General features: G+C 32.0%; 1 protein-coding gene and 1 long non-coding RNA gene across 2 annotated transcripts in view; one reads left to right on the forward strand and one right to left on the reverse strand.

Moving 5' to 3' along the window:
- The window catches only part of LOC143231764 (uncharacterized), a 128,962-nt gene that overhangs the window by 99,014 nt on the left and 2,610 nt on the right, over positions 1 to 27,338 (reverse strand). The window lies entirely within an intron of this gene.
- Positions 334 to 27,338, forward strand: LOC143232430 (ADAMTS-like protein 3). The gene is made up of 9 exons (XM_076467885.1): positions 334 to 360; positions 2,778 to 2,873; positions 14,164 to 14,337; positions 18,433 to 18,663; positions 21,257 to 21,401; positions 23,554 to 23,683; positions 24,156 to 24,357; positions 26,863 to 27,016; positions 27,322 to 27,338. The coding sequence occupies exons 1-9, from the start codon at positions 334 to 336 to the stop codon at positions 27,336 to 27,338; spliced, it is 1,176 nt and encodes a 391-aa protein (XP_076324000.1).

Genomic DNA, 27,338 nt, shown 5'->3' on the forward strand with positions numbered 1-27,338 from the left:
TATTAGAACATTATGTACAACACCTCCATAATTACAATGTACAGCTTATATTAAACTTTATGTCTTTTCTTATGTGCTATTTCTGTAAATCTTTTTCTGTATATTTTTCTTATCTTTATAGATGCATTTGCACTTACTTATCGGCCCCTATTGAATTGGCGGTAAGTTTATAAATTTATGAACATACAGAGCCCGGCATGGCCAGATGGTTAAGGCACTCGACTCGTAATCCGAGTAATTAGGGACTGCGAGAGCAGATAGCCCTCGTGTAGCTTTGCGCGAACTTCAAAACAAAGAACTAATAATAATTAAATGGGGTTTCAGTTACCTACGATGAACGGAGTACAGACAGCCCATCGTGTAAGTTTGAGTTAAAATAACTAAATCCTTTATTTCGATTTATTAATATAAGGATCCAAGATTTGAAGAGTTGTCGATTAATAATTTGCTCCTACTTGATCTTTGTTATCGCTTGTTTATGTACTGTTAATTATGATACCTGATCTTTGTCATCGCTTGTTTATGTGCTGTTAATTATGATACCTGATCTTTGTTATCGCTTGTTTATGTACTGTTAATTATGATACTTGATCTTTGTTATCGCTTGTTTATGTACTGTTAATTATGATACCTGATCTTTGTTATCGCTTGTTTATGTACTGTTAATTATGATACCTGATCTTTGTTATCGCTTGTTTATGTACTGTTAATTATGATACTAGATCTTTGTTATCGCTTGTTTATGTACTGTTAATTATGATACCTGATCTTTGTTATCGCTTGTTTATGTATTAATTATGATACCTGATCCATGTCATCATTTTTTTATGTTTTGCTAATTCTGTCAAACTTTCAGGCCAAAATATTTCGAAGGTAGTTTCTTAAAAATTTTAATTGCAATGAAAAAAGCTATTAGGTTTATCTTTGAAGAAGCAATTTTATTTTAAAACGTTTGGGAAAAAATGAATTTCGAGAATATTCCACGCACACTAAAAGTTCAGCTACATATGTAATAACTAACTTTTTTTCTGAATGCAACTCGAAAAGCTTTTAAACCTAAACTATTCTCAGAAAGTGTAAGAAAAACGAAGTTAGCTTGAAGTAATACAATGTAAAGAGTTTATCAAAGAGTTCCAAACACAGAACGATTGTTCTTAATAAAACCTACAAGAACTTGTTTGAATTTCGCGTGAAGCTACAGGAGGGCTATCTGCACTGGTCGCTCCTAATTTAGCAGTGTAAGTTCGCGCGCAAAGCTACACGAGGGCTATCTGCGCTAGCCGTCCCTAATTTAGCATTGTAAGGCTAGAGGGAAGGCGGCTAGTCATCACTATCCTCCGCAAACTCTCGGGCTACTTTTTTACCAACGAATAGTGGGATTGAACGTAGCATTATAACGCTCCCACGGCTGAAAGAATGAGCATGTTTGGTGTGACGGGGATTCGAATCCGTGATCTTCAGATTGCGAATCGAATGCCTTAACTACCTGGCTATACCAGACCGCTGTTAAAGCAACCATTTGTGTTCTTCTCACCACTGGTATCGAAACTTGATTTTAGTGCTTTAGGCCACCAGATTTATTCGAAGGATTAAGTTACAAAAGCTTGTTGTTATTCGAGGGAGATTTTAGAAAGTGTGAACACAATGTCATTGTTCAGCTTCATAAGTAAATATTATATTTTTGTCATTGAAAATGGTTGAATTTTGAGATACGTGTTTGTCCTCTACAATCAAAATTAACTGTTTAACTTTTGTGTTTGTCTAACATTCCTGGCGATATGGTGTTATAACTTAACAACGAACGAACTGTGTTATACAACACTTAGACAAAAGTTAAAACGAACGATGTTATATAATACTTAGACAAAATATGGCTTTTCAGAAAGCGTAAGAAACCAGTAAATGCATGGATTACTGTTATTTTTCTGGTAAAACGGTTTATCCAGGTGGTTGAGTTCTCAGGTAGGAGATGTTTTATCCCACGCAACATACACGCCTCTTTTCAGCTACCACTGTAAGCATCGTATAGGCGTGGAAAGGCCACAAACGAAAGATCGACCCTATAAGTAATCATTAAACTACAAGTACAGAGCATTTTTATAACGTTTTCCCCATTATCCTGTTTCAAGGAGAAGAGAATAAAGATATTTTTTATAAAATAGACGGTATCGTTCAATGGTTATATCTTAACCATAGTTAGCTCTCCAAATACACGAAGAACAAACAAGTCACTTCAGTAACGGTTAAAAGACCATTAAATGAATCATGAAGAAATCCCTGAGCAGCTATGCACACGAGTGTAGGGAGCTTGACTCGCAACCTAAGTGTCGTGAGTTCGAATCCCAATTTCAAAAAATACGTTCGCCTTTTCAACCGTAGGGGATTACAATTTAACGGTCAATTCCACCTTTCGTTGGCAAAAAAGTAATCCAAGAGTTGGCGGCGTGTGAAGTTGAGTACCTGCTTTTCCTGTAGTGCATCACTTCCAGGTTAGAGATGGCTGACAAAGACAGTCCTCCAAGTAATCTTGTATGAAATCCAATGAACCAATGAACATTTTACTTGCAACAAATCTAGTGATTGAAAATATTTGGTTTGTTACTTGTCTCCGATGGATCACTGTTAAAGTTTTATATTTATGTTTGTTTATTAGAGAAAAGCCATGTTGTAAATATTGCAAAATTACCTCTGTCCCACTGATTGTCTTGTGTTTATGTATCTATATGTCCATACAATTAAAGCATGAATAATTCATTTCACTTTGGCTACTATTTCAGGTCATCTTCTTGGACTCTGGTCAGCCGGAACTTGGTACATATGTTTCCAACAGCACAAATACGTATTTACAGAGTTGGACACATCTGAATGTCAACGTAAGCAAAAATAAATGTCTGATTGGTTTCGCTTCCTAAAACCAATAGAGCATTGTTCTGGTTTTGTTTTACTTCACCCTTGTAACTTATATTACCATAGTTTTCATTTTCAGAATATAAAAAATTGACACTACTAACGTATCTCCTTACATTATTGAGTTGACACTACTAACGTATCTCCTTACATTACTGAGTTGACACTACTAACGTATCTCCTTACATTACTGAGTTGACACTACTAACGTATCTCCTTACATTATTGTGTTGACACTACTAACGTATCTCCTTACATAACTGAGTTGACACTACTAACGTATCTCCTTACATTACTGAGTTGACAATACTAACGTATCTCCTTACATTATTGTGTTGACACTACTAACGTATCTCCTTACATTATTGTGTTGACACTACTAACGTATCTCCTTACATTACTGAGTTGACACTACTAACGTATCTCCTTACATTATTGAGTTGACACTACTAACGTATCTCCTTACATTATTGTGTTGACACTACTAACGTATCTCCTTACATAACTGAGTTGACACTACTAACGTATCTCCTTACATTATTGTGTTGACACTACTAACGTATCTCCTTACATTATTGTGTTGACACTACAAACGTATCTCCTTACATTATTGTGTTGACACTACTAACGTATCTCCTTACATTATTGTGTTGACACTACTAACGTATCTCCTTACATTACTGAGTTGACACTACTAACGTATCTCCTTACATTACTGAGTTGACACTACTAACGTATCTCCTTACATTACTGAGTTGACACTACTAACGTATCTCCTTACATTACTGAGTTGACACTACTAACGTATCTCCTTACATTACTGAGTTGACACTACTAACGTATCTCCTTACATTACTGAGTTGACACTACTAACGTATCTCCTTACACTATTGTGTTGACACTACTAACGTATCTCCTTACATTACTGAGTTGACACTACTAACGTATCTCCTTACATTACTGAGTTGACACTACTAACGTATCTCCTTACATTACTGAGTTGACACTACTAACTTATCTCCTTACATTACTGAGTTGACACTACTAACGTATCTCCTTACACTATTGTGTTGACACTACTAACGTATCTCCTTACATTATTGAGTTGACACTACTAACGTATCTCCTTACATTACTGAGTTGACACTACTAACGTATCTCCTTACATTATTGTGTTGACACTACTAACGTATCTCCTTACATTATTGTGTTGACACTACTAACGTATCTCCTTACACTATTGTGTTGACACTACTAACGTATCTCCTTACATTACTGAGTTGACACTACTAACGTATCTCCTTACATTACTGAGTTGACACTACTAACGTATCTCCTTACATTATTGTGTTGACACTACTAACGTATCTCCTTACATTACTGAGTTGACACTACTAACGTATCTCCTTACATTACTGAGTTGACACTACTAACGTATCTCCTTACATTATTGTGTTGACACTACTAACGTATCTCCTTACATTATTGTGTTGACACTACTAACGTATCTCCTTACATTACTGAGTTGACACTACTAACGTATCTCCTTACATTATTGTGTTGACACTACTAACGTATCTCCTTACATTATTGTGTTGACACTACTAACGTATCTCCTTACATTATTGTGTTGACACTACTAACGTATCTCCTTACATTATTGTGTTGACACTACTAACGTATCTCCTTACATTATTGTGTTGACACTACTAACGTATCTCCTTACATTACTGTATCTCCTTACATTACTGAGTTGACACTACTAACGTATCTCCTTACATTACTGAGTTGACACTACTAACGTATCTCCTTACATTACTGAGTTGACACTACTAACGTATCTCCTTACATTACTGAGTTGACACTACTAACGTATCTCCTTACATTACTGAGTTGACACTACTAACGTATCTCCTTACATTATTGTGTTGACACTACTAACGTATCTCCTTACATTATTGTGTTGACACTACTAACGTATCTCCTTACATTACTGAGTTGACACTACTAACGTATCTCCTTACATTGTGTTGACACTACTAACGTATCTCCTTACATTATTGAGTTGACACTACTAACGTATCTCCTTACATTATTGTGTTGACACTACTAACGTATCTCCTTACACTATTGTGTTGACACTACTAACGTATCTCCTTACACTATTGTGTTGACACTACTAACGTATCTCCTTACATTATTGTGTTGACACTACTAACGTATCTCCTTACATTACTGAGTTGACACTACTAACGTATCTCCTTACATTGTGTTGACACTACTAACGTATCTCCTTACATTATTGAGTTGACACTACTAACGTATCTCCTTACATTATTGTGTTGACACTACTAACGTATCTCCTTACATTACTATTGTGTTGACACTACTAACGTATCTCCTTACACTATTGTGTTGACACTACTAACGTATCTCCTTACATTATTGTGTTGACACTACTAACGTATCTCCTTACATTACTGAGTTGACACTACTAACGTATCTCCTTACATTACTGAGTTGACACTACTAACGTATCTCCTTACACTATTGTGTTGACACTACTAACGTATCTCCTTACATTACTGAGTTGACACTACTAACGTATCTCCTTACATTACTGAGTTGACACTACTAACGTATCTCCTTACATTACTGAGTTGACACTACTAACTTATCTCCTTACATTACTGAGTTGACACTACTAACGTATCTCCTTACACTATTGTGTTGACACTACTAACGTATCTCCTTACATTACTGAGTTGACACTACTAACGTATCTCCTTACATTACTGAGTTGACACTACTAACGTATCTCCTTACATTACTGAGTTGACACTACTAACTTATCTCCTTACATTACTGAGTTGACACTACTAACGTATCTCCTTACACTTATTGTGTTGACACTACTAACGTATCTCCTTACATTACTGAGTTGACACTACTAACGTATCTCCTTACATTACTGAGTTGACACTACTAACGTATCTCCTTACATTACTGAGTTGACACTACTAACGTATCTCCTTACATTATTGTGTTGACACTACTAACGTATCTCCTTACATTATTGTGTTGACACTACTAACGTATCTCCTTACATTACTGAGTTGACACTACTAACGTATCTCCTAACATTATTGTGTTGACACTACTAACGTATCTCCTTACATTATTGTGTTGACACTACTAACGTATCTCCTTACATTATTGTGTTGACACTACTAACGTATCTCCTTACACTATTGTGTTGACACTACTAACGTATCTCCTTACACTATTGTGTTGACACTACTAACGTATCTCCTTACATTACTGAGTTGACACTACTAACGTATCTTCTTACATTACTGAGTTGACACTACTAACGTATCTCCTTACATTACTGAGTTGACACTACTAACGTATCTCCTTACATTACTGAGTTGACACTACTAACGTATCTTCTTACATTACTGAGTTGACACTACTAACGTATCTCCTTACATTATTGAGTTGACACTACTAACGTATCTCCTTACATTATTGTGTTGACACTACTAACGTATCTCCTTACATTATTGTGTTGACACTACTAACGTATCTCCTTACATTATTGTGTTGACACTACTAACGTATCTCCTTACATTATTGTGTTGACACTACTAACGTATCTCCTTACATTATTGTGTTGACACTACTAACGTATCTCCTTACATTATTGTGTTGACACTACTAACGTATCTCCTTACATTATTGTGTTGACACTACTAACGTATCTCCTTACATTATTGTGTTGACACTACTAACGTATCTCCTTACATTACTGAGTTGACACTACTAACGTATCTCCTTACATTATTGTGTTGACACTACTAACGTATCTCCTTACATTATTGTGTTGACACTACTAACGTATCTCCTTACATTATTGTGTTGACACTACTAACGTATCTCCTTACATTATTGAGTTGACACTACTAACGTATCTCCTTACATTATTGTGTTGACACTACTAACGTATCTCCTTACATTATTGTGTTGACACTACTAACGTATCTCCTTACACTATTGTGTTGACACTACTAACGTATCTCCTTACATTACTGAGTTGACACTACTAACGTATCTCCTTACATTACTGAGTTGACACTACTAACGTATCTCCTTACATTACTGAGTTGACACTACTAACGTATCTCCTTACATTACTGAGTTGACACTACTAACGTATCTCCTTACATTATTGTGTTGACACTACTAACGTATCTCCTTACATTACTGAGTTGACACTACTAACGTATCTCCTTACATTATTGTGTTGACACTACTAACGTATCTCCTTACATTACTGAGTTGACACTACTAACGTATCTCCTTACATTATTGTGTTGACACTACTAACGTATCTCCTTACATTATTGTGTTGACACTACTAACGTATCTCCTTACATTATTGTGTTGACACTACTAACGTATCTCCTTACATTATTGTGTTGACACTACTAACGTATCTCCTTACATTACTGAGTTGACACTACTAACGTATCTCCTTACATTATTGTGTTGACACTACTAACGTATCTCCTTACATTATTGTGTTGACACTACTAACGTATCTCCTTACCTCGTATCTCCTTACTTACATTACTGAGTTGACACTACTAACGTATCTCCTTACATTATTGTGTTGACACTACTAACGTATCTCCTTACACTATTGTGTTGACACTACTAACGTATCTCCTTACATTACTGAGTTGACACTACTAACGTATCTCCTTACATTACTGAGTTGACACTACTAACGTATCTCCTTACATTACTGAGTTGACACTACTAACGTATCTCCTTACATTACTGAGTTGACACTACTAACGTATCTCCTTACATTACTGAGTTGACACTACTAACGTATCTCCTTACATTATTGTGTTGACACTACTAACGTATTTCCTTACATTATTGTGTTGACACTACTAACGTATCTCCTTACATTACTGAGTTGACACTACTAACGTATCTCCTTACATTATTGTGTTGACACTACTAACGTATCTCCTTACATTATTGTGTTGACACTACTAACGTATCTCCTTACATTATTGTGTTGACACTACTAACGTATCTCCTTACATTATTGAGTTGACACTACTAACGTATCTCCTTACATTATTGTGTTGACACTACTAACGTATCTCCTTACATTATTGAGTTGACACTACTAACGTATCTCCTTACATTATTGAGACTACATGATTTCTTTTTTAAGATATTTCATTTATATTTATTCTCTGAACACCACACTTATGAATTTCAATGGGAAGAGAACGACAGACCCAAAGATTAGTTATTTGTTACTGAATTGCGCCTCAAAAATAAATACGTAACCATAATAACGCACATGCAATTGAAATATACATATATATACAGTCATGTGAAAAAGTTAGGAAATCCTATGAAAGCCTTTGTACTTTTGTAACATTTTTGGATATATACATATTTAATCTCAATTTTAACAATACTGCCTCGGTGGGCACAGCAGATAGCCCGATGTGGCTTTGTTATCTCAATTTTAACAATACTGCCTCGGTGGGCACAGCAGATAGCCCGCTGTGGCTTTGTTGTCTCAATTTTAACAATACTGCCTCGGTGGGCACAGCAGATAGCCCGATGTGGCTTTGTTATCTCAATTTTAACAATACTGCCTCGGTGGGCACAGCAGATAGCCCGCTGTGGCTTTGTTATCTCAATTTTAACAATACTGCCTCGGTGGGCACAGCAGATAGCCCGATGTGGCTTTGTCATAATAAAAACACACACAAACAATACTGAGAGATTATAGGAATATAACTGAACAATTAAAACTGAAGAAAGGACTTTTCAAGATCTTCTGTAAATGTAATTCTACAAAAATGCATATTCTAACTGAGGTAAAAGTTAGGACACCCCTACATTTATACCCACTTAAAATGGCTCAACTCACACACAGGTGTATCACAACAGGTACACATGATTAGAAGATCGTTACTCAGCATTGTGAATAAGGCTTGCCCTATTTAAATTTCAGACATTTAGTTTGAGTGCTTCTGACTGTTGAAGTGAGAGTGAGCACCATGGTGAGAGCAAAAGAGCTGTCTGAGGACTTCAGAAAGAAAATTGTAGCAGCTTATGAGTCTGGTAAGGGATTTAAAAAGATCCCAAAAGATTTTGAAATCAGCCATTCCACTGTCCGGAAAATAGTCAACAAGTGGAGGGCTTTCAAAACAACTGCCAACATGCCCAGGTCTGGTCGTCCAAGCAAGTTCACCCTGAGAGTAGACCACAAGATGCTAAAAAAGGTCTCCAAACACCCTAACACGTCATCACTGGACCTACAGCAGGCTCTGGCTACTGTTGATGTGCATGTCTCTACAATCAGAAAGAGACTGCACAAGTTTAACTTGCACGGGAAGGTGTGCAAGGAGGAAAACTTTGCTCTTTAAGAAAAACATCAAGGCCAGGCTGAAGTTTGCCAGAGAGAATGGAGACAAAGACCAGAACTTCTGGAATAATGTTCTTTGGACAGATGAGTCCAGATTCGAATTATTTGGACACCAGAACAGAGGACATGTTTGACGTAAACCAAATACAGCATTCCAGGAAAAGAACCTCATACCAACTGTGAAGCATGTAGGTGGAAGTGTCATGGTCTGGGGCTGCTTTGCTGTAGCAGGAGCCTTAACAGCTCACAATAATAGAATCTACCATGAAGTCTTTTCTTCAGTTTTAATTGTTTAGTTATATTCCTATAATGTCTCAGTATTGTTGAAATTGAGATTAAATATCTATATATCCAAAAATGTTACAAAAATACACAGGCTTTCATAGGGTGTCCTAACTTTTTCACATAACTGTATTTATTTATTCTGGTTCTTGGCGACAATATAGACACATTAAACTTTCCCACCTTCCCTTCTCAAGAACTGTTTTATCTTGTATTGTAGATACAGAGTACGTTACGTTTTTTACTCCAGAGTTCCAGGGATTCTTATATTTACCTCGTGGAATGAGGTTCTATTTTTTTAGTGTACATCCTTTAACCAATAGAGTTGTAGACAGACACGGTGATAGATTATAACCAGAGAGTTATTGTACATTGGGAGAGTATTTAACAGTTTATAGACAAGACAAATGATACCTAACTTTTGTACACAAACAGATAATTCAGTTTTAGTCTAATACGAGCACCTAAGACGAATTTGTGTAGTTATTTACTGGCAGCTCATTTCGGCAGGGAACATAACCAGGATCAAAGACTAAATTTTCTAAAAGTAGTTTGTTTATGGGGGACATTACTTGTCTCACTGCTTATTTGATAATAAAAAGACGTTACGTGTCAAACACTTTTGATAAAGTAAAATGAAAATATATCGTTCGATAAAATGACATGCACTGGAGGAATAACTAGACAGAGTGATGGGGTCGAACCAATATGATACGGCGCGTGCTCTATTGACCTTGTGTTTGTGTAAGGTTCGTTATTTTTTAAATAGAAAAGCACAGATAGACGCAAATAAAACTTTATATTTTGGTTTCCTTCTTTCATCTCCACCCAAAGTTGTGTTTTATACGTATATCCCCCCCCTCATATTTTATCAAAATGTTCCATTGAGTGTTAAAAATCTCCCAATGAACACTTACTTCTTTTATCAGGTTAAACAATAAACACTTTTACAGTACGAAGTGAACAGTTACTTCTTTTATCAGGTTAAACAATAAACACTTTTACAGTATGAAGTGAACACTTACTTCTTTTATCAGGTTAAACAATAAACACTTTTACAGTACGAAGTGAACAGTTACTTCTTTTATCAGGTTAAACAATAAACACTTTTACAGTATGAAGTGAACACTTACTTCTTTTATCAGGTTAAACAATAAACACTTTTACAGTACGAAGTGAACAGTTACTTCTTTTATCAGGTTAAACAATAAACACTTTTACAGTATGAAGTGAACACTTACTTCTTTTATCAGGTTAAACAACAAACATTTTTACAGTAAGAAGTAAACACTTACCTCTTTTATCAGGATAAACAATAAACATTTTTTACAGTACGAAGTGAACAGTTACTTCTTTTATCAGGTTAAACAATAAACATTTTTACAGTACGAAGTGAACAGTTACTTCTTTTATCAGGTTAAACAATAAACATTTTTACAGTAAGAAGTAAACAGTTACTTCTTTTATCAGGTTAAACAATAAACATTTTTACAGTACGAAGTGAACAGTTACTTCTTTTATCAGGTTAAACAATAAACATTTTTCAGTACGAAGTGAACAGTTACTTCTTTTATCAGGTTAAACAATAAACATTTTTACAGTAAGAAGTGAACACTTACTTTAAATGAATTGTTAAGTTTCTTTATGTCTAACAGGGTATTTACAGTACCAATTGGTTTGTTTGTTTTTTGAATTTCGCGTAAAGCTACACGAGAGCTATCTGCGCTAGCCGTCCCTAATTTAAAAGTGTAAGACTAGAGAGAAGGCAGTTAGCCATCACCACCAACCGCCAATTCTTTCAGCAACGAATAGTGGGATTGACCGTAATATTATAACGCCGCCACGGCTGAAAGGGTGAGCATGTTCAGTGTGACTAGGATTCGACCTCCAGATTGTATTTTGAGTGCCCTAACCACATGGCCATGCTTTATCAATGGGATTATTACTTTTTAATTAAGAATTTACAGTTTTATTTATATTTACGGCAGCTAGTTTACCCAGAAGGACAATCATTTCCATTACAATATAATTTGAACGGTTATTTTTATGATATAATCAGGCATGTATTACCGCAGCTAAACAGAACTTTTACAGAGTGAAAAGATCCTTGGTTACTGTCTCACTAACGTCACGTGATGAGAGAAGAATGTAACGGTCAGACAAAACTGGTAACATTGTGTGTCAGTAATAACACGACAGTTTCTTTGAATTAGCGTACAGTCCTTCACGTTTTGATGTTTTCCATTCGTGTCTTCTGCTAGCGCAAAAGACAGATTGTAAATACAAAGTAGAAAACAGCTTAGAAAAAGGAAAGCCCCATTTTGCTAGAAAAATCGTTACCTTTTTCATGAACGAACTAATATTAAAACTGACTCCATAAATCAGCTAATTTTTTTCTTTCATCGTAAAGTGTAGGATAGAAATCGAAGCGTGCCCAAAATCACGAAGGAAAAACATGAATTAGGTTTTTGTCAAAAACTGTGGCGTCTTTCCTGTTTTTAGGAGAAGAAATTGAACAGGACTTGGCAGTAAATTGGCAATGTTGCTCGATTGTGATGGATATTACACGTTTTTTGTTTCCATGTCGGCTTTCTTTCGTTTTGATGTAATCCCTAAAGCAATATTCAATGTATCACTTTTTCAACTTTAGATGCTATTTTTTTTAATCGAAAACTGAGTGTAATTTGTGAAATATTTTCGCGAGGGCCATGACGTTATAGAAAAATTGTTATTGTTATATTAATATATCGACGTAAATATATTTTTATATTTATGATTAGATATATCAGCAAAATAGATGCAATTCCCTTTTAAATACATCTTTAAGGTGTATTTGGAATGTTCTATATGAACAAAATACGTTACAATACCCGTTTTTGTTTGGGATCTATTATAACAAAATACGTTACAATACCCGTTTTTGTTTGTTATTATAACAAAATACGAGTAGTTAAGTTGTTTTTTTTCGGGATGTTCAGTTTTAATTTAAATAGTTATTTAACAGAGCTCAGCTGGCTCTTAGGATTACCAATACCTTTTGTTATTCTGAAGTATTACAACATCTGTGGCTTTGTAGCATCTGTCTGTTATATGCTTGTAAACAAAATCTTTCAGACAGACTTTGACAAAATATCGTTCTGCCACCTGCAGTCTCTCTGTTTCGTATCCTTAGAGAAATATTGAATAATTGAAATCACACATCATAAAACTATTGATTATTAAACAGAATTCTCGGTGCGACTGAATTTTCGTTCAACGGTAAGTTCTTCATTGATTAAGTTGTGATAGTTACAATAAGTCATCTAGTTCTGTGTAGAACATAGAACTTTGTAACTGACGTGTGTATACTTTATCGTTACAAAATATCGAAAACGTAACTACTTGTAAACAGACAAGAACGAAAGTGCAGTTATTTATCACAACAATGTTTATGAATATTCATCAGACAAACACAGTAACAACATAAAAAAACTTAGAATATATATATCGCTGGCTTTCAAATTTTAACTCACCAAAACGTATAATAACATACACACTTGAATCCTAACTTTGTATTACAGATACTGTTAGGTAACTTAGCTTCCCAAATAATACATCTGTCTTGCAGGCACACGTAGATAATTTACATTCATTAGTATTATATTCATATTATAGGGATATTGTTGCTTCGTTTAGTTTCACCAATAATATAGTCATATTAGAGATATTGTTACATAGTTTAGTTTTACCAATAATATGGTCACATTAGACAGATATTGTTACATAGTTTAGTTTCACCAATAATATAGTTACATCAGACAGATATTGTTACATCGTTTAGTTTCACCAATAATATAGTCACATTAGACAGATATTGTGACATCGTTTAGTTTCACCAATAATATAGTCACATTAGACAGATATTGTTACATAGTTTAGTTTCACCAATAATATAGTCACATTAGACAGATATTGTTGCATCGTTTAGTTTCACCAATAATATAGTCACATTAGAGAGATATTGTTACATAGTTTAGTGTCACCAATAATATAGTTATATGAGACAGATATTGTTACATCGTTTAATTTCAACAATAATATAGTCATATTAGATATTGTTGCATCGTTTAGTTTTACGAATAATATTGTCAAATTAGCTAGATATTGTTTTATCATTTAGTGTTACCAATAATACAACTTGAAAGTTACATTTTTAGATGCTACAATTCTGGCTTTTAGATAGATATCTAGGGTGTATAGGTGTAGGTTTAATGGAACCAGTGTTTGAAGTTTAACAAACAGTTTTATAATTTATATACAATCAATCTAACTGCCTTAGAAAACAAATTGGAAAAATATCCGTATATGACTAGCGTGGAGTTTTCTATTTACGTGACACTAGTTTAATCTACAATTAAACTTTTCATGTTTCAAATATTAAGTATTCTGTTCTTTTTTGCTACATCTGATTGTTTGTCCTGAGGTAGTTTTATGTACAATAACTTCTTTCTTTTCTTTTTGTTAAGCAAAACCAGATTGGGAATAAGAAAAATGATGGTACGATGGGTTGGTCAGAATGGAGCACTTGGGGAATATGTTCGCGGAGTTGTGACGGTGGCGTCACCTACCAGCTCCGTCAGTGCGTAACGAAAACGGGATGCTTCGGAAATTCGATTCGTTATAGCATATGTAATATGCAGGTAAACTTGAAAATGTTGATTACTGATACTGATTATATTCAGGGAGAATAAATCAATACATGTACAATAAGTATAATAAATAATTTAAATATATGTACAATAAATATAATAAATAATTTAAATATATGTACAATAAGTATAATAAATAATTTAAATATATGTACAATAAGTATTATAAATTATTTAAATACATGTACAATTAGTATTACAAATTGTTTAGATATATGTACAATAAGTATTACACATTATTTAAATACATGTACAATAAGTATTACAAATTATTTAGATATATGTACAATAAGTATTACAGATTATTTAATTATATGTACAATAAGTATTATAAATTATTTAAATATATGTACAATAAGTATTACACATTATTTAAATATATGTACAATAAGTATTATAAATTATTTAGATAGATGTACAATAAGTGTTACAAATTATTTAGATATATGTACAATAAGTATTATAAAGTATTTAAATATATGTACAATAAGTATTACACATCATTTAAATATATGTACAATAAGTATTATAAATTATTTAGATATATGTACAATAAGTATTATAAATTATTTTGATATATGTACAATAAGTATTATAAATTATTTAAATATATGTACAATAAGTATTATAAATTATTTTGATATATGTACAATAAGTATTATAAATTATTTAGATATATGTGCAATAAGTATTATAAATTATTTAGATATATGTACAATAAGTATTATAAATTATTTAAATATATGTACAGTAAGTATTACAAATTATTTAGATATATGTACAATAAGTATTACACATTATTTAAATACATGTACAATAAGTATTACAAATTATTTAGATATATGTACAATAAGTATTATAAATTATTTAAATATATGTACAATAAGTATTACACATTATTTAAATATATGTACAATAAGTATTATAAATTATTTTGATATATGTACAATAAGTATTATAAATTATTTTGATATATGTGCAATAAGTATAATAAATTATTTAGATATATGTACAATAAGTATTATAAATTATTTTGATATATGTACAATAAGTATTATAAATTATTTAGATATATGTGCAATAAGTATTATAAATTATTTAAATATATGTACAATAAGTATTATAAATTATTTATATACATGTACAATAAGTATTATAAATTATTTAAATACATGTACAATTAGTATTACAAATTGTTTAGATATATGTACAATAAGTATTACACATTATTTAAATACATGTACAATAAGTATTACAAATTATTTAGATATATGTACAATAAGTATTACAGATTATTTAATTATATGTACAATAAGTATTATAAATTATTTAAATATATGTACAATAAGTATTACACATTATTTAAATATATGTACAATAAGTATTATAAATTATTTAGATAGATGTACAATAAGTGTTACAAATTATTTAGATATATGTACAATAAGTATTATAAATTATTTAGATATATGTACAATAAGTATTACAAATTATTTAGATATATGTACAATAAGTATTACACATTATTTAAATATATGTACAATAAGTATTATAAATTATTTAAATATATGTACAATAAGTATTATAAATTATTTAAATATATGTACAATAAGTATTATAAATAATTTAGATATATGTACAATAAGTATTACACATTATTTAAATATATGTACAATAAGTATTATAAATTATTTAAATATATGTACAATAAGTATTACAAATTATTTAAATATATGTACAATAAGTATTATAAATTATTTAAATATATGTACAATAAGTATTACAAATTATTTAAATATATGTACAATAAGTATTATAAATTATATAAATATATGTACAATAAGTATGACACATTATTTAGATATATGTACAATAAGTATTACAAATTATTTAAATATATGTACAATAAGTATTATAAATTATTTAGATATATGTTCAATAAGTATTACAAATTATTTAAATATATGTACAATAAGTATTATAAATTATATAAATATATGTACAATAAGTATTACAAATTATTTAAATATATGTACAATAAGTATTATAAATTATTTAGATATATGTTCAATAAGTATTACAAATTATTTAAATATATGTACAATAGGTATTATAAATTATTTAAGTATATGTACAACAAGTATTATAAATTATTTAAATATATATACAATAAGTATTATAAATTATTTAAATATATGTACAATAAGTATTACAAATTATTTAAATATATGTACAATAAGTATTATAAATTATTTAAATATATGTACAATAAGTATTACAAATTATTTAAATATATGTACAATAAGTATTATAAATTATTTAGATATATGTACAATAAGTATTATAAGTTATATCAATATATGTACAATAAGTGTTATAAATTATTTAGATATATGTACAATAAGTATTATAAATTATTTTGATATATGTACAATAAGTATTATAAGTTATTTAAATATATGTACAATAAGTATTATAAGTTATTTAAATATATGTACAATAAGTATTATAAATTATTTAGATATATGTACAATAAGTATTATAAATTATTTTTATATATGTACAATAAGTATTATAAGTTATTTAAATATATGTACAATAAGTATTATAAATTATTTTGATATATGTACAATAAGTATTATAAGTTATTTAAATATATGTACAATAAGTATTATAAATTATTTAAATATATGTACAATAAGTATTATAAATTATTTAAATATATGTACAATAAGTATTACAAATTATTTAAATATATGTACAATAAGTATTATAAATTATTTAAATATATGTACAATAAGTATTACAAATTATTTAAATATATGTACAATAAGTATTATAAATTATTTAGATATATGTACAATAAGTATTATAAGTTATTTCAATATATGTACAATAAGTATTATAAATTATTTAGATATATGTACAATAAGTATTATAAATTATTTTGATATATGTACAATAAGTATTATAAGTTATTTAAATATATGTACAATAAGTATTATAAGTTATTTAAATATATGTACAATAAGTATTATGAATTATTTAGATATATGTACAATAAGTATTATAAATTATTTTTATATATGTACAATAAGTATTATAAGTTATTTAAATATATGTACAATAAGTATTATAAATTATTTTGATATATGTACAATAAGTATTATAAGTTATTTAAATATATGTACAATAAGTATTATAAATTATTTAAATATATGTACAATAAGTATTATAAATTATTTAAATATATGTACAATAAGTATTATAAATTATTTAAATACATGTACAATAAGTATTATAAATTGACAAAACGTTCCTGTATGTGTACAAAACAGTGCGAACTTGAAAACATAGTATTAGTACATAGCAACCCTGAAAATAATGAAGTAAAGTCTGATAAAGTGCTTAGTTATAGCTTACACCAACAAGATATAAATATTTACAAGTGAAATATGAACAAGCTGTAAGCTTAAATTATTTCTACAAATTAAACAGAAAATCCGTATTTATTCATCGAGATAAATTATATACATTTATCTTTAGCTACAGTAATCAAGTGGCTTATTTTGTGTGAAACCAACAGACATTTATCTTTAGCTACACTAATCAAGTGGCTTATTTTGTGTGAAAAGAACAGACATTTATCTTTAGCTACAGTAATCAAGTGGCTTATTTTGTGTGAAAACAACAGACATTTATCTTTAGCTTGAGTAATCATGTGGCTTATTTAGTGTGAAAACAACAAACATTTCTCTTTAGCTAGAGTAATCAAGTGGCTTATTCAGTGTGAAAACAACAGACATTTCTCTTTAGCTTGAGTAATCAAGTGGCTTATTTAGTGTGAAAACAACAGATATTTATCTTTAGCTATAGTAATCAAGTGGCTTATTTAGTGTGAAAACAACAGACATTTCTCTTTAGCTTGAGTAATCAAGTGGCTTATTTAGTGCGAAAACAACAGACATTTATCTTTAGCTAGAGTAATCAAGTGGCTTATTTAGTGTGAAAACAACAGACATTTCTCTTTAGCTTGAGTAATCAAGTGGCTTATTTAGTGTGAAAACAACAGACATTTATCTCTAGCCATGCAGAGACCGTTCTGATTTTCGGACTACACAGTGCAAAGCCTTCAACAACAGGCCTTACCGAGGACGGCTGTATCATTGGATTCCTTTTCACGATCCTGAAGATTCATGCAGCCTTACATGTCAGGCAAGCACCTACCTGTTTGTGGCAAAGTTAGCACCTATAGTTCAAGATGGAACTCGATGTCGTAAAGGATCTCTAGACATGTGTGTAGGTGGGAAGTGCATGGTAAGTGTTTCTGTTATCTGCCAACAGGAGTTCGACCTTAGCAGGATAGTGAACGAATAAACGCATTTAGAACTAAACGCTAAAGATATATCAAGACGTTTAGGTGTGTTTGTTAACTCTGAATCTCTATGTATATAAAATATATATCTATAACATGTTTGGATGGGACCACTTCACATACATAAAGGAAATCAATGTTTAATAACGCCATCATTGTTATGTGTATATTTGTGGTACTATTAAAAAAGCTATGTTTAATAACGCTATCGTTGTAACGTGTATTTATGTGGTACTACAAGAAAAGCTGTGTTACCACTCAACACATGGTTAGAAAGGTCATGATTAGATACAACATCAACACAGTGTCAGTTTTAAAAGTGAATTGTTATAAACAATCCAGACGTTAATTTTTTATTACTATAAAACTGGAGTGGGGTGAGAAAAGAAGAGAATGATTTTCCACGTGCTTTATTTAGGTGTCATGCCCTGGTGATTAGCGTTCCACGTGCTTTATTTAGGTGTCATGCCCTGATGATTAGCGTTCCTCGTGCTTTATTTAGGTGTCATGCCCTGGTGATTAGCGTTCCTCGTGCTTTATTTAGGTGTCATGCCCTGGTGAATAGCGTTCTTCGTGCTTTATTTAGGTGTCATGCCCTGGTGATTAGCGTTCCTCGTGCTTTATTTAGGTGTCATGTCCTAGTGATTAGCGTTCCTCGTGCTTTATTTAGGTGTCATGCCCTAGTGATTAGTGTTCCTCGTGCTTTATTTAGGTGTCATGCCCTAGAGATTAGTGTTCCTCGTGCTTTACTTAGGTGTCATGCCCTGGTGAGTAGCGTTCCTCGTGCTTTATTTAGGTGTCATGTCCTAGTGATTAGCGTTCCTCGTGCTTTATTTAGGTGTCATGCCCTAGTGATTAGTGTTCCTCGTGCTTTACTTAGGTGTCATGCCCTGGTTATTAGCGTTCCACGTGCTTTATTTAGGTGTCATGCCCTGGTGATTAGCGTTCCACGTGCTTTATTTAGGTGTCATGCCCTGGTGATTAGCGTTCCTCGTGCTTTATTTAGGTGTCATGCCCTGGTGATTAGCGTTCCTCGTGCTTTATTTAGGTGTCATGCCCTAGTGAATAGCGTTCCTCGTGCTTTACTTCGGTGTCATGCCCTAGTGAATAGCGTTCCTCGTGCTTTACTTCGGTGTCATGCCGTAGTGATTAGCGTTCCTCGTGCTTTACTTCGGTGTCATGCCCTGGTGATTAGCGTTCCTCGTGCTTTACTTCGGTGTCATGCCCTAGTGAATAGCGTTCCTCGTGCTTTACTTAGGTGTCATGCCGTGGTGAATTGCGTTCCTCGTGCTTTATTTAGATGTCATGCCCTGGTGATTAGCGTTCCTCGTGCTTTACTTCGGTGTCATGCCCTGGTGAATAGCGTTCCTCGTGCTTTGCTTCGGTGTCATGCCCTGGTGAATAGCGTTCCTCGTGCTTTGCTTCGGTGTCATGCCGTAGTGATTAGCGTTCCTCGTGCTTTGCTTTGGTGTCATGCCGTAGTGATTAGCGTTTCTCGTGCTTTGCTTTGGTGTCATGCCCTGGTGATTAGCGTAGTAAAACTGCAGCTCACAATTCGCTGGCACATTACTGATAAAACCGCTATCCGCACTTAGAGGCCGTGAGTACACTCTGTAATAAGAGTGACAGTTAAATCCAAATATTCAATCAAATAAGATTATTCCAAGAGATGGCGGTAGGTGCTTTTAACTAGCTGTCTTTCCGCTGGTTTATCATTTCAAACTTAAGAACTAAATGTAGATGACAGGTTGTTTGTTTGAAACACATAAATCTACAAATTATGTTGTTCCCGACTCAGTAATATCCTTTGGAAAGATTGATAAACACTGAATAGCGCCCCCTAGTGCCGCAGCGATGTGTTTGCGAACTTGTACCGCCAGAAACCCTGTTTCTATACTCGTGGTGAGCAGAGCACAGATGGTTCTCTGGTCAATAACAAATAACAACATTGTACAATAAATGGGAAATTATAACTTTCTGAGCTTTAGAATATCAATAAATGTGTTTAAAGACCTTTACTACGTTCAAAAGTATTTATATTCGTGATGTAATGAGGTTGACATCAGTCAGTGAAAGTAGTTCCATAGCTTAAGGTAGTGTACAGTTCAATATGTTGATAATTGATGTTGTTCATGACTTTTTATAAACTACATCACCAGTTTCAAAAACAGGCATAATATACGTAGATGTATTTGGGAAAAAGTGTTATGATAATATTTCTGTTTATGGAGTATTTAATTGTGAACTGCTGAAGTAAAACAAGTCAAATGAACCTGTTTTAATTGTGCTTTGAATATTTTGAAATGTAAGAGTTCGTGTTTAAGCAACTTGGAAAGAAAACATGGAAACTTTCCATCCTTAGGTAAACATCCAGAGAGAGGTTTTAAAAGAAACGATATATTTCAGATTTTTGTTGTACTTGTTCTAAGAATTGGTGTTATTTTTCTGTACTCAGTATACCAGGTCTAGACGGTTTTGTAAAACTAATGAAACGAAAGTTTTATGAAATGTGAGTGAACGTGTGATACGTATCAGCCTGTAGGTTGTGACTTGAAGCTGGGATCAGTGAAGAAAGTCGACGAATGTGGAATATGTGGAGGTGATGGGACAACTTGTAAACGTACTTCTTACGAGTGGGTAGAGACCCTTCTAACCCCCTGTTCTGTCACTTGTGGTAGAGGTGTGTGCTCAAACTTCACTTTATTCATTCGAGGTTATTTATTTGTGTGTAAAAATGTGGTTAGTTTTTGTGTCCTTGAAAGCATTACATGATTTAAAAAATGGTTCTCTGAAAGGGTTTAGTGCAATTCGTCGTTCAAAAATTGAGTAAAAATTCTTGTTTTATCATGATTCAAATTACTGTGTGGTTTAGGAAAGGACTTATTGTTTAAAGTGCTACAAAACACAAGGAAAGAGTTGTTTTATCATGATTCAAATTACTGTGTGGTTTAGGAAAGGACTTATTGTTTAAAGTGCTACAAAACACAAGGAAAGAGTTGTTTTATCATGATTCAAATTACTGTGTGGTTTAGGAAAGGACTTATTGTTTAAAGTGCTACAAAACACAAGGAAAGAGTTGTTTTATCATGATTCACATTACTGTGTGGTTTAGGAAAGGACTTATTGTTTAAAGTGCTACAAAACACAAGGAAAGAGTTGTTTTATCATGATTCAAATTACTGTGTGGTTTAGGAAAGGACTTATTGTTTAAAGTGCTACAAAACACAAGGAAAGAGTTGTTTTATCATGATTCAAATTACTGTGTGGTTTAGGAAAGGACTTATTGTTTAAAGTGCTACAAAACACAAGGAAAGAGTTGTTTTATCATGATTCAAATTACTGTGTGGTTTAGGAAATGACTTATTGTTTAAAGTGCTACAAAACACAAGGAAAGAGTTGTTTTATCATGATTCAAATTACTGTGTGGTTTAGGAAAGGACTTATTGTTTAAAGTGCTACAAAACACAAGGAAAGAGTTGTTTTATCATGATTCAAATTACTGTGTGGTTTAGGAAAGGACTTATTGTTTAAAGTGCTACAAAACACAAGGAAAGAGTTGTTTTATCATGATTCAAATTACTGTGTGGTTTAGGAAAGGACTTATTGTTTAAAGTGCTACAAAACACAAGGAAAGAGTTGTTTTATCATGATTCATATTACTGTGTGGTTTAGGAAAGGACTTATTGTTTAAAGTGCTACAAAACACAAGGAAAGAGTTGTTTTATCATGATTCAAATTACTGTGTGGTTTAGAAAAGGACTTATTGTTTAAAGTGCTACAAAACACAAGGAAAGAGTTGTTTTATCATGATTCACATTATTGTGTGGTTTAGGAAAGGACTTATTGTTTAAAGTGCCACAAAACACAAGGAAAGAGTTGTTTTATCATGATTCACATTATTGTGTGGTTTAGGAAAGGACTTATTGTTTAAAGTGCTACAAAACACAAGGAAAGAGTTGTTTTATCATGATTTACATTATTGTGTGGTTTAGGAAAGGACTTATTGTTTAAAGTGCTACAAAACACAAGGAAAGAGTGTTTAAGCCACATTCATAGATTAAAAAAACTTTCACCGCAACAAGTTTATTATTAAATGTACAATAAAGGAAACGCACATCTGTTTATATTTCACTACTTACCTGTAACATGAAACCGGTAAACAATTGAAAGTTTGGAGTAGAATACTGTATTTTAATCTAGATAATATTAAATCTCTAAAGGCTAAAACAAAGGTTATATTGTACGTCTCAGATATATGCCATAAGAGCTCTGGTGTAAACATATGTGTTCTGATGGAAGTGCTCTGAAGTTGACACATATGTGTTGATAGAAGTGCTCGGATGAGGACATATATATATGCCCTGGAATTGTTTTATAAATGATTATGTGTATGTATCCACCGAATAGAAAGATTCAAAGTGTTGTTCCAGTTCAGGAGGCGTTTTGTGAGCTGGGTTATATCGAAAGTCAAGACGACACCTGAAGATTATATTTAATGCTGTAGTGTGAACAAAGAAAAAAAATACAAGTTTAAACATAACATTTATTAGAACTGGGCCCGATTGCAGTAGTGTTTTGTTTGTCTTTTGTATTTCTCTTTGTTAGCTCCAACAAAATTCTTTGAGTCACAAAATATTAGAAACTTAAACGCTACTTCGAAATGTCTAAAGGACAACAGTAAAAATCATCGTATGATATGTTTTAATATTAAGCTTGTAATAATTCATTCCAGTGATATACACTACATTCTACCATGTAACTAGTCTTAGATAAATAATATAAACTAAAGATAATTAGTTGTATTTATCCAGATTAACAATATTCTATTCTAGGATTTCAGATGTCTAAGCCTTTCTGCAAAGATATGAAAACAGAAGAAAAAGTTTCTGACGGGTTCTGTGACTATAAGACAAGGCCAAGACCTCGTATAAGATCATGCATTACTCCAAAATGTCTTCCAAAGTACATGCATGTTTCTTCACTTCAGTAACGTATTTCAGTTACTGCTTTTTTTTTTTTTTATGTGACTAAAGTGGCTAAGAAGTCTTAATTATATTTGACGTAAGTTTTATAGAAATACTATATTGTTTTAACGATGAGAGATGTTACTGTATCAAGAACTGGAGTCTAGAACAGGTTTAATTATTATCAATAGCCAATAGAAAATACTATAACATGCTGGACTACTCTCATTAGCCAATGAAAATATTAGGGAATATTTAAGTACTGTTAATAGCCAATGGAAAGCACTAAGTCATCTCAAAGTATTATTCAATACACTGTATTGTCTATTTTCGAGTGAATAATTAATTGAAGAGAAATTGAAAAGATTCAGTGGTTAATCATAGAATAATTACGAACTTGTTACACAATATCTTTAAACGAAAAACGAAAGATGTGTTCGAATGATTCATTTCTACTATGATAATTTTAGATGGGTTGTGGGAGACTGGGGACCCTGTAGCAGTCGCTGCGGTAACGGATTTAAAACTCGCAACGTTCACTGTGTTCGAACCAGTTCCAACAGAACAAATGTGTGGGTTAAACAGAGTTCTTGTCTTCCACCAAAACCTACCACTCAACATTCCTGTAACAACAGGAATTGTCCTCTGTGGTTTAAAGGATCCTGGTCGCACGTAAGTGTGTTTCTTAACATTATTTATCATGCGGTAAATAAAGAAAATCTGAAGTTGACTATTGCGCACGCATGTGAGTTAAATTGCAATTTAAAATACCGATAAGAACTGATCATTTTATTATAAAAATACTCAATTTGCTATTGTGGAAAGAAACTGCTTTATAATGGTAAAGCTACGAGTGAAGACATTTTCTTGTTTCTGATAACGTTATAAGATCGATGAATACACTAAGGTTGTGTTTCTGATGACGTTATAAGACCGATGAATACACAATGGTTGTGTTTCTGATGACGTTATAAGACCGGTAAATACGTCATGGTTGTGTTTCTGATGACGTTATAAGATAAATGAATACACTATGGTTGTGTTTCTGATAACGTTATAAGACCGATGAATACAGTATGGTAGTGTTTCTCATAAAGCTATAAGATCAGTGAATATATCACATTGTGTTTCTCATAAAGCTATAAGATCAGTGAATATATCACATTGTGTTTCTCATAAAGCTATAAGATCAGTGAATATATCACATTGTGTTTCTCATAAAGCTATAAGATCAGTGAATATATCACATTGTGTTTCTCATAAAGCTATAAGATCAGTGAATATATCACATTGTGTTTCTCATAAAGCTATAAGATTAGTGAATATATCACATTGTGTTTCTCATAAAGCTATAAGATCAGTGAATATATCACATTGTGTTTCTCATAAAGCTATAAGATCAGTGAATATATCACATTGTGTTTCTCATAAAGCTATAAGATCAGTGAATATATCACATTGTGTTTCTCATAAAGCTATAAGATCAGTTAATATATCACATTGTGTTTCTCATAAAGCTATAAGATCAGTTAATATATCACATTGTGTTTCTCATAAAGCTATAAGATCAGTTAATATATCACATTGTGTTTCTCATATAGCTATAAGATTAGTGAATATATCACATTGTGTTTCTCATAAAGCTATAAGATCAGTGAATATATCACATTGTGTTTCTCATAAAGCTATAAGATCAGTTAATATATCACATTGTGTTTCTCATAAAGCTATAAGATCAGTTAATATATCACATTGTGTTTCTCATAAAGCTATAAGATTAGTGAATATATCACATTGTGTTTCTCATAAAGCTATAAGATTAGTGAATATATCACACTGTGTTTCTCATTAAGCTATAAGATCAGTGAATATATCACATTGTGTTTCTCATAAAGCTATAAGATCAGTTAATATATCACATTGTGTTTCTCATAAAGCTATAAGATTAGTGAATGTATCACATTGTGTTTCTCATAAAGCTATAAGATCAGTGAATATATCACATTGTGTTTCTCATAAAGCTATAAGATCAGTGAATATATCACATTGTGTTTCTCATAAAGCTATAAGATCAGTGAATATATCACATTGTTTCTCATAAAGCTATAAGATTAGTGAATATATCACATTGTGTTTCTCATAAAGCTATAAGATCAGTGAATATATCACACTGTGTTTCTCATAAAGCTATAAGATCAGTTAATATATCACATTGTGTTTCTCATAAAGCTATAAGATCAGTTAATATATCACATTGTGTTTCTCATAAAGCTATAAGATTAGTGAATATATCACATTGTGTTTCTCATAAAGCTATAAGATTAGTGAATATATCACATTGTGTTTCTCATTAAGCTATAAGATCAGTGAATATATCACAGTTGTGTTTCTCATTAAGCTATAAGATCAGTGAATATATGACATTGTGTTTCTCATAAAGCTATAAGATTAGTGAATGTATCACATTGTGTTTCTCATAAAGCTATAAGATCAGTGAATATATTACAGTTGTGTTTCTCATAAAGCTATAAGATCAGTGAATATATCACAGTTGTGTTTCTCATAAAGCTATAAGATCAGTGAATATATCACAGTTGTGTTTCTCATAAAGCTATAAGATCAGTGAATATATCACATTGTGTTTCTCATAAAGCTATAAGATCAGTGAATATATCACATTGTGTTTCTCATAAAGCTATAAGATCAGTGAATATATCACAGTTGCGTTTTTGATAACGTTGTGAATGTTGTTGACATTGGTTTTCTTTCATTTAGGATATAAGTGACAAATATAGTTCGTCGTTTCTGATAACGCTACGAGTGATATTAACTTGTTAGCATCGTAAGAAATTGGTTTTCAGTGTTTTAGTTTTGTTCGTGAAATATCTGTACAACTAATAAAACCATTCAGACGTTGTTTGTGTTCTATTAATCACTGAACTTAACACAGACTTTGTTTGTGTTCTATTAATCACTGAACTTAACACTGGAATAAAACCATTCAGACGTTGTTTGTGTTCTATTAATCACTGAACTTAACACTAGAAGACATTATAAAAGCAACTTGTCTTATCCATTCAGGGTCACTGATGAGGGATGTGATTCCATGAAACCACCACAAAATTCTTCCGCAGATGGTAACTCAAATAATAGATCATTTATATTTATTGTGTTTAGTGTTCAACAACGTGTGGCCGAGGGTATCAACAAAGAGCTGTGATTTGTCGGAGTTCTGAAGGGTTTCCAACCACAGAGTGTGATCCTAGTACGAAACCCGAGTCCAAGCGAACTTGTGTTAACCAGCTTCCCTGTCCTCTGAGTAAACAGACAGGTACGTATCTATTATCTATCACTCAATTAATACATTTATCTAGCTATCTTCCTAACGATATATTGTTGTCTGTCCATCCATCTATCTATCTATTTATATATCTATTTATTTCCCCGAAAGGGGGCGGCAAAGGCCATCTGGAGGGATAACCTGTTTTAACCCTTTGCACTACCCTATAGTAGTGTGTCTGCCAGTCAGTCAGTAGACGTCATGTAAGAGAAGCTTGCAGTTGGAATTTGTACCGTAGTAATGTCAGTGAAATGTGTACATGCCATGAATCATATGAAACATTATGTACTCTGTAGGCTACAACACAGCATAA

This window comes from Tachypleus tridentatus, chromosome 11 (assembly GCF_004210375.1).
Source record: "Tachypleus tridentatus isolate NWPU-2018 chromosome 11, ASM421037v1, whole genome shotgun sequence".
NCBI lineage: Eukaryota > Metazoa > Arthropoda > Merostomata > Xiphosura > Limulidae > Tachypleus > Tachypleus tridentatus.